The sequence below is a fragment of the Trichomycterus rosablanca genome, chromosome 4 (assembly GCF_030014385.1).
Source record: "Trichomycterus rosablanca isolate fTriRos1 chromosome 4, fTriRos1.hap1, whole genome shotgun sequence".
In the NCBI taxonomy this organism is placed as follows: domain Eukaryota; kingdom Metazoa; phylum Chordata; class Actinopteri; order Siluriformes; family Trichomycteridae; genus Trichomycterus; species Trichomycterus rosablanca.
In genome coordinates this window covers 51,732,471-51,748,148 of record NC_085991.1, presented here as the reverse complement: position 1 = coordinate 51,748,148, position 15,678 = coordinate 51,732,471, and the positions used below count along the sequence as shown (strand labels likewise).

The 15,678-nt window shown below is 44.4% G+C and overlaps 1 protein-coding gene across 1 annotated transcript in view; it reads left to right on the top strand.

Moving 5' to 3' along the window:
* The window catches only part of LOC134311996 (uncharacterized), a 103,448-nt gene that overhangs the window by 72,650 nt on the left and 15,120 nt on the right, over positions 1–15,678 (top strand). The window contains exons 12-13 of the mRNA XM_062993645.1: positions 5,497–5,911; positions 12,724–13,266. Coding sequence (XP_062849715.1) covers positions 5,497–5,911; positions 12,724–13,266 — 958 coding nt within the window. The remainder of the gene's footprint in view (positions 1–5,496; positions 5,912–12,723; positions 13,267–15,678) is intronic.

The following is a 15,678-nucleotide window of genomic DNA, read 5'->3' as shown; positions in this document are numbered from 1 at the left end:
GTGTTGGTGTGTGTAAGTGTGTGTAGGTAGTGTGTTAGTGTGTGTAGGTGGTGTGTCGGTGTGTGTTAGTGGTGTGTCGTGTGTGTAGGTGGTGTGTTGGTGTGTGTAGGTGGTGTGTCAGTGTGTGTAGGTGTGTGTTAGTGGTGTGTCGGTGTGTGTAGGTTTGTGTAAGTGTGTGTTAGTGGTGTGTCGGTGTGTCTTACATGTACACACACTCACCTACACACACAACTACACACACACACACACACACTTTTCTATGTTAATTGGTTTATGTTGTTTTCTTCTGCAGATTTCTGTCGGTTCACACTGGATCCAAACACAGTAAATAAAAACCTCCGTCTGTCTGAGGAGAACAAAGTGGCTACCTGGAGTGGAACAGAACAGTCGTATCCTGATCATCCAGATAGATTTGATTGTTACCCCCAGGTTCTGTGTAGAGAGAGTGTGACTGGACGCTGTTACTGGGAGGTTGAGTGTAGTGGGTGTAATGGGGTTGATGTAGCAGTGTCATATAAAAGCATCAGCAGGAAGGGAGAGGGTTATGAGCGTATGTTTGCGTTTAATAATCAGTCCTGGTACATTTACTGTACTCCATCCAGCTTTGTATTCCGGCACAATACCAAAGAGACTAAAATTCCCATAATGCCGAGTTCCTCTAGAATAGGAGTGTATGTGGATTACAGAGCAGGAACTCTGTCCTTCTACAGCGTCTCTGATACAATGAAGCTCCTCCACAGAGTTCAGACCACGTTCACTCAGCCCCTCTACCCGGGGTTTAGGGTTAATCTAGGATCAACAGTTCAGATCCTTCCACCTCCAACCAGAGAAGATTTTCTACAATGTAAGTTTCTCACAAACACACAAACATAAACAGTGCTGTGAAAAACTATTTGCACCCCAGTTACCTCTATTTTTACATATTTGTTACACTTCACTAGTTCAGATGCTACAGCAGCTCTGTTGGGTCTTAATCCAAAACCTAAACTTTATTTCTATTTAGTCATTTTGACAAAGATTTACTTTTATTTGGAATTGTTTTGTTTTTGTATTACACAAGAGTTTAATTTTTAAATTATTTACATTTACATTTTCAGCATTTAGCTGACACTTTTATCCAAAGTGACTTACAATTGTGTATACAGTTTGAGCAATTGAGGGTTAAGGGCCTACATGCTCTCTCTCACACATACACACACACACACACACACACACACACACTTACAAATTCAAAGAAAAGTTTATTGGCATGACTAATATGGACATTTGTAGATTTGCAGATTTGGAAAACAAAATAAAAAAGAAAATAATCACCAAAATTTACCAAAAGTGTTGTGTGTAGGTGATGTGTCAGTGTGTTTTAGTGGTGTGTTGGTGTGTGTAGGTGGTGTGTGATGTGTCGGTATGTTAGTGGTGTGTAGGTGGTGTGTGTTAGTGGTGTGTTAGTGGTTTGTTGGTATGTGTTAGTGGTGTGTAGGTGTGTGTTAGTGGTTTGTCAGTGTGTGTTAGTGGTGTGTAGGTGGTGAGTCAGTGTGTTAGTGGTGTGTGTTAGTGGTGTGTCGGTGTGTAGGTGGTGTGTCGGTGTGTGTTAGTGGTGTGTCAGTGTGCGTTAGTGGTGTGTTGGTGTGTGTTAGTGGTGTGTCTGTGTGTGTCAGTGTGTGTAGGTAGTGCGTTAGTGGTGTGTAGGTGTGTGTAGATGGTGTGTAGGTGCTGTGTGTAGGATTAACCAATTAACGATGTTAATTGAACGGGGGACAGAGTTCAATTAGTGGTGTGTGTTAGTGGTGTGTAGGTGTGTGTTAGTGGTGTGTGGCGGTGGTGTGTCGGAGTGTGTATATGGTGTGTTGTGTGTGTAGTTGTGTGTTAGTGGTTTTTGTTAGTGGTGTGTAGGTGTGCGTTAGGTAGTGTGTCAGTGTGTGTATATGGTGTGTTGGTGTGTGTTAGTGGTGTGTAGATGGTGTGTTTGTGTGTCAGTGTGTAGAGTGCAGATGGTGTGTAGGTGTCTGTTAGTGGTGTGTTAGTGGTGTGTAGGTGTGTGTTAGTGCTGTGTAGGTGGTGTGTTGGTGTGTGTTAGTGATGTGTAGGTGTGTGTTAGTGGTGTGTAGGTGTGTGTTAGTGGTGTGTAGGTGTGTGTTAGTGCTGTGTAGGTGGTGTGTTGGTGTGTGTTAGTGGTGTGTTGGTGTGTGTTAGTGGTGTGTAGGTGTGTGTTAGTGGTGTGTAGGTGTGTGTTAGTGGTGTGTAGGTGGTGTGTTGGTGTGTGTTAGTGGTGTGTCTGTGCAGGTGTGTGTTAGTGGTGTGTAGGTGTGTGTTAGTGGTGTGTAGGTGGTGTGTGTTAGTGGTGTGTCTGTGTGTAGGTGTGTGTTAGTGGTGTGTAGGTGGTGTGTGTTAGTGGTGTGTAGGTGGTGTGTGTTAGTGGTGTGTCTGTGTGCAGGTGTGTGTTAGTGGTGTGTTTGGGCAAGCCATAGCCTAGTGGTTAAGGTATTGAACTAGCAACCAGAAGGTCGCTGGTTCAACCCCACCACTGCCAGGTTGCTGCTGTAGGACCCTTGAGCAAGGCCCTTAACCCTCAATTGCTCAGATTGTATACAGTAACTATAATGTAAGTCGCTTTGAATAAAGGCGTCTGCTAAATGCCGAAAATGTAAATGTTGGTGTGTGTATTGTTGTGTATGTTGTGTGTTAGTGTGTGTAGGTGTGTGTAAATGTGAGTTGGTGTGTGTTAGTAGGGTGTTGGTGTGTGTTAGTGGTGTGTTGTGGTGTGTGTTAGTGGTGTGCCAGTGTGTGTTAGTGGTGTGCCAGTGTGTGTTAGTGGTGTGCCAGTGTGTGTAGGTGGTGTATCGTGTGTGTAGATGGTTTGTCGGTGTATGTTAGTGGTGTGTCGTTGTGTAATAGTGGTGAGTAGGTGGTGTGTCAATGTGTTATAGTGGTGTGTGTTAGTGGTGTGTCAGTGTGTAGGTGGTGTGTTGGTGTGTGTAGGTGGTGTGTTAGTGTGTGTAGGTGGTGTGTCGGTGCGTGTAGGTGGTGTGTCGGTGCGTGTAGGTGGTGTGTCGGTGCGTGTAGGTGGTGTGTCGGTGTGTGTAGGTGGTGTGTCGGTGTGTGTTAGTGGTGTGTCGTGTGTGTAGGTGGCGTGTCGGTGTGTAGGTGGCGTGTAGGTGGTGTGTCGGTGTGTGTAGGTGGTCTGTCGGTGTGTAGGTGTGTAGGTGGTGTGTCAGGGTGTGTAGGTGGTGTGTCGGTGTGTAGGTGGTGTGTAGGTGGTGTGTCGGTGTGTAGGTGGTGTGTCGGGGTGTGTAGGTGGTGTGTCGGTGTGTGTAGGTGGTGTGTCGGTGTGTGTAGGTGGTGTGTCGGTGTGTGTAGGTGGTGTGTCGGTGGTGTGTCGGTGTGTGTTAGTGGTGTGTGTAGGTGGTGTGTCGGTGTGTGTAGGTGGTTTGTAGGTGGTGTGTCGGTGTGTGTAGGTGGTGTGTTGGTGTGTGTTAGTGGTGTGTCTGTGTGTGTCAGTGTGTGTAGGTAGTGCGTTAGTGGTGTGTAGGTGTGTGTAGATGGTGTGTAGGTGCTGTGTGTAGGATTAACCAATTAACGATGTTAATTGAACGGGGGACAGAGTTCAATTAGTGGTGTGTGTTAGTGGTGTGTAGGTGTGTGTTAGTGGTGTGTGGCGGTGGTGTGTCGGAGTGTGTATATGGTGTGTTGTGTGTGTAGTTGTGTGTTAGTGGTTTTTGTTAGTGGTGTGTAGGTGTGCGTTAGGTAGTGTGTCAGTGTGTGTATATGTTGTGTTGGTGTGTGTTAGTGGTGTGTAGATGGTGTGTTTGTGTGTCAGTGTGTAGAGTGCAGATGGTGTGTAGGTGTCTGTTAGTGGTGTGTTAGTGGTGTGTAGGTGTGTGTTAGTGCTGTGTAGGTGGTGTGTTGGTGTGTGTTAGTGATGTGTAGGTGTGTGTTAGTGGTGTGTAGGTGTGTGTTAGTGATGTGTAGGTGTGTGTTAGTGCTGTGTAGGTGGTGTGTTGGTGTGTGTTAGTGGTGTGTTGGTGTGTGTTAGTGGTGTGTAGGTGGTGTGTTGGTGTGTGTTAGTGGTGTGTCTGTGTGCAGGTGTGTGTTAGTGGTGTGTAGGTGTGTGTTAGTGGTGTGTAGGTGGTGTGTCTGTGTGTTAGTGGTGTGTCTGTGTGCAGGTGTGTGTTAGTGGTGTGTAGGTGGTGTGTGCTAGTGGTGTGTTGGTGTGTGTAGGTGGTGTGTTGGTGTGTGTAAGTGTGTGTAGGTAGTGTGTTAGTGTGTGTAGGTGGTGTGTCGGTGTGTGTTAGTGGTGTGTCGTGTGTGTAGGTGGTGTGTTGGTGTGTGTAGGTGGTGTGTCAGTGTGTGTAGGTGGTGTGTCAGTGTGTGTAGGTGTGTGTTAGTGGTGTGTCGGTGTGTGTAGGTGGTGTAGATGGTGTGTCAGTGTGTGTAGGTGGTGTGTCGGGGTGTAGGTGGTGTGTAGGTGGTGTGTCAGTGTGTGTAGGTGGTGTGTCGGTGTGTGTAGGTGGTGTGTCGGTGTGTAGGTGGTGTGTCGGTGTGTAGGTGGTGTGTCGGTGTGTGTAGGTGGTGTGTCGGTGTGTGTAGGTGGTGTGTCGGTGTCTGTAGGTGGTGTGTCGGTGTGTAGGTGGTGTATCGGTGTGTGTAGGTGGTGTGTCGGTGTGTGTAGGTGGTGTGTCGGTGTGTGTAGGTGGTGTGTCGGTGGTGTGTAGGTGGTGTGTCGGTGTGTGTCGGTGTGTGTCGGTGTGTGTAGGTGGTGTGTCGGTGTGTGTAGGTGGTGTGTCGGTGTGTGTAGGTGGTGTGTCGGTGTGTGTAGGTGGTGTCGGTGTGTGTAGGTGGTGTGTCGGTGTGTCAGTGTGTGTTGGTGGTGTGTTGGTGTGTAGGTGGTGTGTCGGTGTGTGTTAGTGGTATGTGGTGTGTGTAGGTGGTGTGTGTAGGTGGTGTGTTGGTGTGTGTTAGTGGTGTGTCGTGTGTGTAGGTGGTGTGTTGGTGTGTGTAGGTGGTGTGTTGGTGTGTGTTGGTGTGTGTAGGTGGTGTGTCGTGTGTGTAGGTGGTGTGTTGGTGTGTGTAGGTGGTGTGTTGGTGTGTGTAAGTGTGTGTAGGTAGTGTGTTAGTGTGTGTAGGTGGTGTGTCGGTGTGTGTTAGTGGTGTGTCGTGTGTGTAGGTGGTGTGTTGGTGTGTGTAGGTGGTGTGTCAGTGTGTGTAGGTGTGTGTTAGTGGTGTGTCGGTGTGTGTAGGTTTGTGTAAGTGTGTGTTAGTGGTGTGTCGGTGTGTCTTACATGTACACACACTCACCTACACACACAACTACACACACACACACTTTTCTATGTTAATTGGTTTATGTTGTTTTCTTCTTCAGATTTCTGTTGGTTCACACTGGATCCAAACACAGTAAATGAAAACCTCCGTCTGTGTGAGGGGAACAAAGTGGCGACCCGGAGTGGAACAGAACAGTGGTATCCTGATCATCCAGATAGATTTGAGTGGTACCCCCAGGTTCTGTGTAGAGAGAGTGTGACTGGACGCTGTTACTGGGAGGTTGAGTGTAGTGGGTGTAATGGGGTTGATGTAGCAGTGTCATATAAAAGCATCAGCAGGAAGGGAGAGGGTTGTGAGTGTGTGTTGGGATATAATAATCAGTCCTGGTACATGTACTGTTCTCCAACCAGATTTGTATTCCGGCACAATACCAAAGAGACTAAAATTCCCATAATGCCGAGTTCCTCTAGAATAGGAGTGTATGTGGATTACAGAGCAGGAACTCTGTCCTTCTACAGCATCTCTGATACAATGAAGCTCCTCCACAGAGTTCAGACCACATTCACTCAGCCCCTCTACCCGGGGTTTTCGGTTAATCCAGGATCAACAGTTCAGATCCTTCCACCTCCAACCAGAGAAGATTTTCTACAATGTAAGTTTCTCACAAACACACAAACATAAACAGTTCTGTGAAAAACTATTTGCACCCCAGTTACCTCTATTTTTACATATTTGTCACACTTCCCTAGTTCAGATGCTACAGCAGCTCTGTTGGGTCTTAATCCAAAACCTTAACTTTATTTCTATTTAGTCATTTTGACAAAGATTTACTTTTTTTTGGAATTGTTTTGTTTTTGTATTACACAAGAGTTTAATTTTTAAATTATTTACATTTTCAGCATTTAGCTGACACTTTTATCCAAAGTGACTTACAATTGTGTATACAGTTTGAGCAATTGAGGGTTAAGGGCCTTGCTCTGGGGCCCAACAGTGGCAACCTGGCAGTAGTGAGGCTTGAACCGGCACCCTTGTAATTACTAGTCCAGTACTTTAACCACTAAGCTACCACTGTCCCATAATTTATGAGTCCCATAATTTATGAGACCCACTGACCCATAAATTATGAACTGATGACCAGACATTTTTCAGCCCTGAAGCAGCAGAGCACTGAAACACCATCACAGGTAGTAACTGATTGTTAGTCAGATGTTGTCATTGCAAAATGCTGTTTTAGATAGATAGATAGATAGATAGATAGATAGATAGATACTGTAGATAGATAGATAGATAGATAGATAGATAGATAGATAGATAGATAGATAGATAGATAGATAGATAGATAGATAGATAGATAGATAGATACTTTATTGATCCCGAAGGAAATTATAGTCCCAGTAGCATTGTACATTAAATCAAATCAAATACACACTATAAAGAAAACAAATTACAACAATATAATTCTAGAAAGTACAAACACTTTTGACAGATTGGATGTAACCTGAGTTTTACATATATCGCATAGCTACAGAGCAGTTATTAATGATGAGAATGGATTGAGTGTAATAAACAAAATAACATAACGAATGGAATTAAAAGTGCAGGAAGGTGCAGTTCCAAGTATACAGTACACGGTCCAGATTAAATATAGATTAAATATTAAATATAAAGTGATAAGTGACAAGTATTGCACATTGGATTGGGCCAATATAGCCATACCTATACGTACATTAGCATACATATGCATGTGTATGAATATACTTAAGTACATATATATACATGTATATACGCTCAGTCCTTAGTGATCACCCGTTGTCCACGAATGCTGGAGTTATAGAGCCTAACGGCTCTGGGGACGAATGATCTTTTTAATCTGTCTGTGGAGCAGCTCAGTGACAGCAGTCTGTCACTGAACATACTCCTCTGTTTTATAACAACAGTGTGCAGGGGGTGGTTCACATTGTCCATGATGGAGTGAAGTTTGCTTAGTGTCCTTCTTTCAGCCACAGTCACCAGAGACTCCAGTTCTATGCCGACCACTGCCCCAGCACGGCTGATCAGTTTGTCCAGCCGTGCTTCGTCCTTCTTCTTAATACTGCCACCCCAGCATAGCACAGCATAGAAAAGGATACTGGCAACCACAGACTGATAAAACATGTGGAGAAGTTTCCTGCAAATGTTAAAGGACCTCAGCCTTCTTAGGAAGTAGAGCCGGCTCTGTCCTTTCTTGTACAGGATGTCTGTGTTAGCTGACCAGTCCAGTTTGTCATCCAGATGCACCCCTAGGAATTTGTAGGTCTTGACCACCTCCACATGACTCCCCTCGATTGATACTGGCTGTGAGGGTTGCCCTGACCTACGAAAGTCCACTACCATCTCCTTTGTCTTGGATGCATTTAGCTGCAAATGGTTCACCCTGCACCACACAGCAAAGTCTTTCACCAGGTTCCTGTACTCATCTTCCTGGCCATCTCTGACACATCCCACAATAGCTGTGTCGTCTGAAAACTTCTGCATGTGGCAGGTTTTAGAGTTGTAGCTGAAGTCCGATGTGTAGAGTGTAAAGAGGAAGGGGGAAAGTACAGTCCCCTGTGGTACTCCTGTGCTGCTGATCACTGACTCTGATGTACAGTCCTTCAGTCTAACATATTGTGGTCTGTTAGTGAGGTAGTCAGTGATCCAGATTACAAGGTGTGGGTCCACTTGCATTCCAGTCAGCTTGTCTTTGAGTAAGAGGGGCTGTATGGTGTCAAAGGTGCTGGAAAAGTAAAAAAACATGATTCTTACAGCGCTGCATCCCTTGTCCAGATGAGAGTGGGTTCTGTGAAGAAGGTATGTGATGGCATCCTCAACCCCCACCTTTTCCAGGTAGGCAAACTGTAGTGGATCTACAGTGTGTTGTACTTGGGGTCTGAGGAGGCGGAGTAGCAGACGCTCCATGGTCTTACTGATGTGCGAGGTGAGCGCAATTGGTCTAAAGTCATTTAGCGCATTCGGACATCTCTTTTTGGGCACAGGAATAAGACAAGATGTCTTCCAGAGTGTTGGGACCCTTCCTAGTTGCAGACTCATGTTGAAGATGTGCTGAAGTGGTTCACCTAGTTCAGCAGCGCAGGACTTCAGTAGTCTTGAACATACTTTATCCGGACCCGCTGATTTCCTGGTACGAATTTTCTTCAGTTCACCTCTGACCTGGTCTGCAGTGATGGTAGGCGGAAGGGGGAAAGGGGGGACTGTGTTAACTTCCCAAGGGAGGTGTGAATCAGTAGCTGTGGCAGGGGGTGAGGGGGTGACGTCTGTATCGTCAGGAGTAGTGGTTGGAGTAGTCGTCAGGCAGGGGGAGGGTAAGGGGGTGATGACTGAACAGTCACCAGCAGTAAGTTTTGGAACAGGGCAGTCGAACCGGTTGAAGAAGAGGTTAAGCTCGTTCGCTTTCTCCACGTTACCATCTGTTGCCCTGTCATTACTGTCATTGTTTTAGCTTCATTGCAGGTATAACAGGACCCACGTCCTTTAAAAAGCTCCACAGAACATTATTCCATAAAGCTTAGGGGTGATCGAGGGTTTTTATATCAGGAAATGAGAGACGAGGCTTCATGTTCCTCTTAGTTAGTGTAGGTGGTGTGTCGGTGGTGTGTCGGTGTGTGTAGTTGTGTGTCAGTGTATGTTAGTGGTGTGTCAGTGTGTGTTAGTGGTGCGTTGGTGTGTGTCTGTGTGTGTTAGTGATGTGTCTGTGTGTTAGTGTATGTTAGGGGTGTAGAGATGGTGTGTAAGTGAGTGTAGGTGGTGTGTCGGTGTGTGTTAGTGGTGTATCGGGTGTGTAGGTGGTGTTGGTATGTGTTAGTGTGTGTGTGTGTGTTAGTGGTGTTTCTGTGTGTGTTAGTGCTGTGTTGGTGTGTGTTAGTGGTGTGTTGGTGTGTGTTAGTGGTGTTTCTGTGTGTGTTAGTGGTGTGTAGATGTGTGTAGGTGGTGTGTCGGTGTATGTCAGTGGGGTGTCTGTGTGAAGGTGTATGTTAGTGGTGTTTTGGTGTGTGTTAGTGGTGTGTCTGACTCAGGATCTTACACAGACATCTTATGCCAAGTTCACACTACACGATTTTTGGCCAGATTTCGCTCGGCGACTGGTCCCTGGCTCGGGAGCAACTCAGCGTTCGCTCGGCGATCAAAACTCGGCACTCAGTCGCTATGTGTGAACTATCCAACAACTCGATCCGACCGGAGTGCTCGGCGACCGGATTGAGATATCTAGCATGTCAGACATCTGATCTCAGTTGCACGTCTGGCAGTGAGTGCTCTGTCGAACAGCCAATGAGAACGCAGGATACGGTGTGAGGGGAAACGCAGGGAGGAGTGTAAACAGGTGTGACAGGGGGATAATATAGTTTATATCAGTATACACCGCAGGGCTCTAGACTAACTTTTTGCACTGGTTGCACTGGTGCGCCTAACTTTTTTTCTTAGGTGCACCAGCACAAAAGTTAGGTGCACCCAAATTTTCGACCTAATCGCATTTAACACTGCAGTTTTACAGGTTCACTTTTTTTTCTTTTTTAAATCACTGTCCATATAGGCAATATTGACTTGTAAATTATTAACTAACAATCTGGTCAACATGGCCCTGTTTGCTGCTGCCTGCCACTGAAAGGCAGTGGGGAGAGGGGACACTTGGGCAGTGCATTTATCACAACATGTAATGTGATTTATAGATGCATAATAAGTTTACATACCCTGGAAGTTTTGGCATGATAACATACAAAAATTGACACACACATGTTTAAATGGCTACTAAAGGTACCAATCCTCACCTGTGATCTGTTTGCTTGTAATTCGTGTGTGTGCATAAAAAGTCAGTAAGTTTATGGGCTCCTGACAGACCCCTGCATGTTTTATCCAGTGCTGCCACTGATGTTGTTGGATTACAAGCTTGGGGAAAGGTAAATAATTATCAAAGGATCCGCGGGAGAAGATACTGGAACTTTATAAAACAGGAAAAGGATATAAAAAGATATTCAAGGAATTGAGAATGCCAATCAGCAGTGTTAAAACTCTAATTAAGAAGGTGGAAAATGAGGGATTCTGTTGAAACCAAGCCAAGATCAGGTAGACCAACAAAAATTTCAGCCAAAACTGCCAGGAAAATTGTTCAGGATGCAAAGAAAACCCACAAGTAACATCAGCTGACATACAGAACTCTGAAAAAAAGTGGTGTAGGTGCACAATAAGGAGGCACATGAAGAGAAATGGGCTGCATGTTCGAGTCGCCAGAAGAAAGTCGTTACTACACCAATGCCACAAAGCAGCCTGCTTACAATATGCCAAACAGCACAGAGACAACCCTTAACATTTCTGGAACAGTTATTGAACTTTTTGGCCATAACCATAAATGCTACATTTGGAGAGGAGTCAGCAAAGTCTATGATGAAAAGTGCACCATCCCTACTGTGAAACACAGAGGTGGATCGCTGATGTTTTGGGGATGTGTGAGCTACACAGGCACAGGGAACTTGGTCAAAATTGATGGCAAGATGAATGCAGCATTTTATCAGAAAATATTGGAGGAAAACTTGCACTCATCAGCCCAGAAGTTGCGCATGGGACACACTTGGATGCTCCTACATGACAATGATTCAAAACACAAGGCCAAGTCGACCTGTCATTGGCTATGGCAGAAAAAAGTGAAGGTTCTGGAGTGGCCTTCTCAGTCTCCTGACCTCAATATTATTGAGCAACTTTGGGGAGATCTCAACTGTGCAGTTCATGCAAAACAGCCCAAGAATGTACAGGAACTGGAGGCATTTTGCCAAGAAGTATGTGCAGCTTTACCATCTGAGAAAATGAAGGGCCTCATCCACAACTACCACAAAGACTTCAAGCTGTCATTGATGTTAAAGGAGGCAAATACAGGGTATTAAGAACTAGGGTATGTAAACTTTTGATCAGGGTCATTTGGGTAGTTTCTGTTGTCATTATGATTTAAAAAAAAAGGCAAACACAATTGTTTGATAATAAATGTCTTCACCCAACCACTAACCATGAATAAAAGAAATTTTTTTTGTATTATCATTCATATTCTCAGAGAAATGGCCAAAAAATCACAAATTCTGCCAGGGTATGTAAACTTTTGAGCACAACTGTATATATATATATGTGTGGGTTAGTGTGTGTATGGGGCTCTAGTGTTAAAGTGTAATCTTAAATGCGGTGCATTATATTATCGGCTTTATTGTATCTTTCACACAGTTTCCCAAATCGCTTGCGGTTCACTCACTGTATATTTTGATTACATGTATTCTAATATTTCATGGTCTTTTAGTTATTTTTATATTTACGAAAATATTGTTGTGTTTTTACTTTCGCTATCGCCGCACTTTAGCGCTAGCATTAGCCTATTGCTACTAGAGGGTCGGCTCACCTAGTCACTGTCCGGTGGGGATGTTACGGGTCTTTTACTGTGCGGTGGAGGTGTGGGAATAAAAGCACACGACAGGGTCAAATCACTTTAACTGTTTAGTCAGGACTTCTATGAGCGTTACAACACTTCAGACTACCTAGCTCCAGAACCCGAACTTCAATGCTGGGGCCATACGGCGAGTATCATATACAAAACTAAACTGTCTGAACGTCCGAACCAGGTGCTGCATTCTGATTGGCTGAGCTGAATGTCGCTCAAATATCGCCGCTACAATACTGTCCCGCCCTTCGCTTTCTCTGATTGGTTAAGACAATGATATTGGCATGATGTGTGTCTGTTGTTAAACCACAGGGAGACTTTCAGAGTCGCGGAGATTTTTTTGTTTTGTTTTGGGTTTTTCCTCAAACGGCTGGTCGCACCGGTGCAAGCTCATATTTTTTTTTAGTCGCACCATTGAGAAATTAGGTCGCATGTGCGACCAAATTGGTCGCACTCTAGAGCCCTGCACCGGCACACACACGTGTTACAGTATTTCTGACCTGATCGTTCTTTACAAAACATCCACGTTGCATTGCAAAAATATTAACTAACCTCCAACTCACTATACAACAATCCATACGGTTGCCAAATCCACTCAGATTCATTTATTTTTCCTCCTTGATTTTACGCTGCACATCGGCGCACAAACACTTTGATCACTTGCTACTTGTTGACGTGCATTGTTGAACGTGGTATCAATAAACCCCTCATCACTTCTCACGTTTCTTTTTGTGACAAAACGTAGTTTGGGAGACCAGAGAAGCTCGCCTGCGATTCCAGTTGGTGATAGATGGTGTAGTGTGAAACCCCCTATCACCGATCAGTCGTGTAGTGTGAAATATACACCGACTGAAAAAGATTCAGTCGTGTAGTGTTAACTGTATAGCGACCCGGCAAATCAGAAAGTCGTGTAGTGTGAACTTGGCATTACACGTACACACACTCACCTACACACACAACTACACACACACACACACTTTTCTATGTTAATTGGTTTATGTTGTTTTCTTCTGCAGATTTCTGTGTGTTCACACTGGATCCAAACACAGTAAATAAAAACCTCCTTCTGTCTGCGGGGAACAAAGTGGCGACCCGGAGTGGAACAGAACAGTTGTATCCTGATCATCCAGATAGATTTGATTGGTACCCCCAGGTTCTGTGTAGAGAGAGTGTGACTGGACGCTGTTACTGGGAGGTTGAGTGTAGTGGTAGTAATGGGGTTGATATAGCAGTGTCATATAAAAGCATCAGCAGGAAGGGAGAGGGTTGTGAGTGTGTGTTGGGATATAATAATCAGTCCTGGTACATGTACTGTTCTCCAACCAGATTTGTATTCCGGCACAATACCAAAGAGACTCATATGCCGAGTTCCTCTAGAATAGGAGTGTATGTGGATTACAGAGCAGGAACTCTGTCCTTCTACAGCGTCTCTGATACAATGAAGCTCCTCCACAGAGTTCAGACCACGTTCACTCAGCCCCTCTACCCGGGGTTTTCGGTTAATCCAGGATCAACAGTTCAGATCCTTCCACCTGAAACCAGAGGAGATTTTCTACAATGTAAGTTTCTCACAAACACACAAACATAAACAGTTCTGTGAAAAACTATTTGCACCCCAGTTACCTCTAATTTTACTTATTTGTCACACTTCCCTAGTTCAGATGCTACAGCAGCTCTGTTGGGTCTTAATCCAAAACCTAAACTTTATTTCTATTCAGTCATTTTAACAAATATTTACTTTTTTTTGGAATTGTTTTGTTTTTGTATTACACAAGAGTTAAATTTTTAAATTATTTACATTTACAGCATTTAGCTGACACTTTTATCCAAAGTGACTTACAATTGTGTATACAGTTTGATTAATTGCGGGTTAAGGGCCTTGCTAAGGGGCCCAACATTGGCAACCTGGCAGTAGTGAGGCTTGAACCGGCAACCTTGTAATTACTAGTCCAGTACCTTAACCACTAAGCTACCACTGTCCCATAATTTATGAGTCCCATAATTTATGAGACCCACCGTCCCATAAATTATGAACTGATGACCAGACATTTTTCAGCCCTGAAGCAGCAAAGCACTGAAACACCATCACAGGTAGTAACTGACTGTTAGTCAGATGTTTTCATTATAAAATGCTGTTTTAGCTTCATTGCAGGTATAACAGGACCCACGTCCTTTACAAAGCTCCACAGAACATTATTCCATAAAGTTTAGGGGTGATCGAGGGTTTTTATATCAGGAAATGAGAGACGAGGCTTCATGTTCCTCTTAGTTATTGTTAATTTGACCCAGCGACTCTCCCATGGATTTTATTTGTGTTCAGTCAACTCCTAATAGTGGAATCATTAAATCAGATGTAATTTAAGTGAAGCAAGTCTTGTGGTTTCTTTAATGTTGGTCTGGGTTCTTGCATGGTTTCCTTGATGTGACATTGATGTGCTCTTGAAGCAGTCATAATCTAATTAAACTCAATTATTAATTACATTTGGTTAATTGATTGATATTCATTAATTATTTAAATGATTTTTTAAAAACTGTCCTTTGCTTTTACTCTTACATGCTCACACACACACACCCACACACACCCACACCCACACACACACACACACACACACACACACACACACACACAAATGCAAAGAAAACTTTATTGGCATGACTAATATGGACATTTGTAGATTTGCAGATTTGGAAAACAAAATAAAAAATAAAATAATCACCAAAATTTACCAAAAGTGGTGTGTGTAGGTGGTGTGTCGGTGTGTGTAGGTGGTGTGTCGGTGTATGTAGGTGGTGTGTCGGTGTGTGTAGGTGGTGTGTCGGTGTGTGTAGGTGGTGTGTCAGTGTATGTTAGTGGTGTGTCAGTGTGTGTTAGTGGTGCGTTGGTGTGTGTAGGTGTGTGTTAGTGATGTGTCTGTGTGTTAGTGTATGTTAGGGATGTAGAGACGGTGTGTAAGTGAGTGTAGGTGGTGTTGGTATGTGTTAGTGTGTGTGTGTGTGTGTGTGTTAGTGGTGTGTTGGTGTGTGTTAGTGGTGTGTTGTTGTGTGTTAGTGGTGTTTCTGTGTGTGTTAGTGGTGTGTAGATGTGTGTAGGTGGTGTGTCGGTGTATGTCAGTGGGGTGTCTGTGTGAAGGTGTATGTTAGTGGTGTTTTGGTGTGTGTTAGTGGTGTTTTGGTGTGTGTTAGTGGTGTGTCTGACTCAGGATCTTACACAGACATCTTATGCCAAGTTCACACTACACGATTTTTGGCCAGATTTCGCTCGGCGACTGGTCCCTGGCTCGGGAGCAACTCAGCGTTCGCTCGGCGATCAAAACTCGGCACTCAGTCGCTATGTGTGAACTATCCAACAACTCGATCCGACCGGCTCGCCGAGTGCTCGGCGACCGGATTGAGATATCTAGCATGTCAGATATCTGATCTCAGTTGCACGTCTGGCAGTGAGTACTCTGTCGAACAGCCAATGAGAACGCAGGATACGGTGTGAAGGGAAACGCAGGGAGGAGTGTAAACAGGTGGGACAGGGGGATAATATAGTTTATATCAGAATACACCGGCACACACACGTGTTACAGTATTTCTGACCTGATCGTTCTTTACAAAACATCCACGTTGCATTGCAAAAAATATTAACTTAACCTCCAACTCACTATAGAACAATCCATACGGTTGCCAAATCCACTCAGATTCATTTATTTTTCCTCCTTGATTTTACGCTGCACATCAGCGCACAAACACTTTGATCACTCGCTACTTGTTGACGTGCATTGTTGAACGTGGTATCAATAAACCCCTCATCACTTCTCACGTTTCTTTTTGTGACAAAACGTAGTTTGGGAGACCAGAGAAGCTTGCCTGCGATTCCAGTTGGTGATAGATGGTGTAGTGTGAAACCCCCTATCACCGATCAGTCGTGTAGTGTGAAATATACACCGACTGAAAAAGATTCAGTCGTGTAGTGTTAACTGTATAGC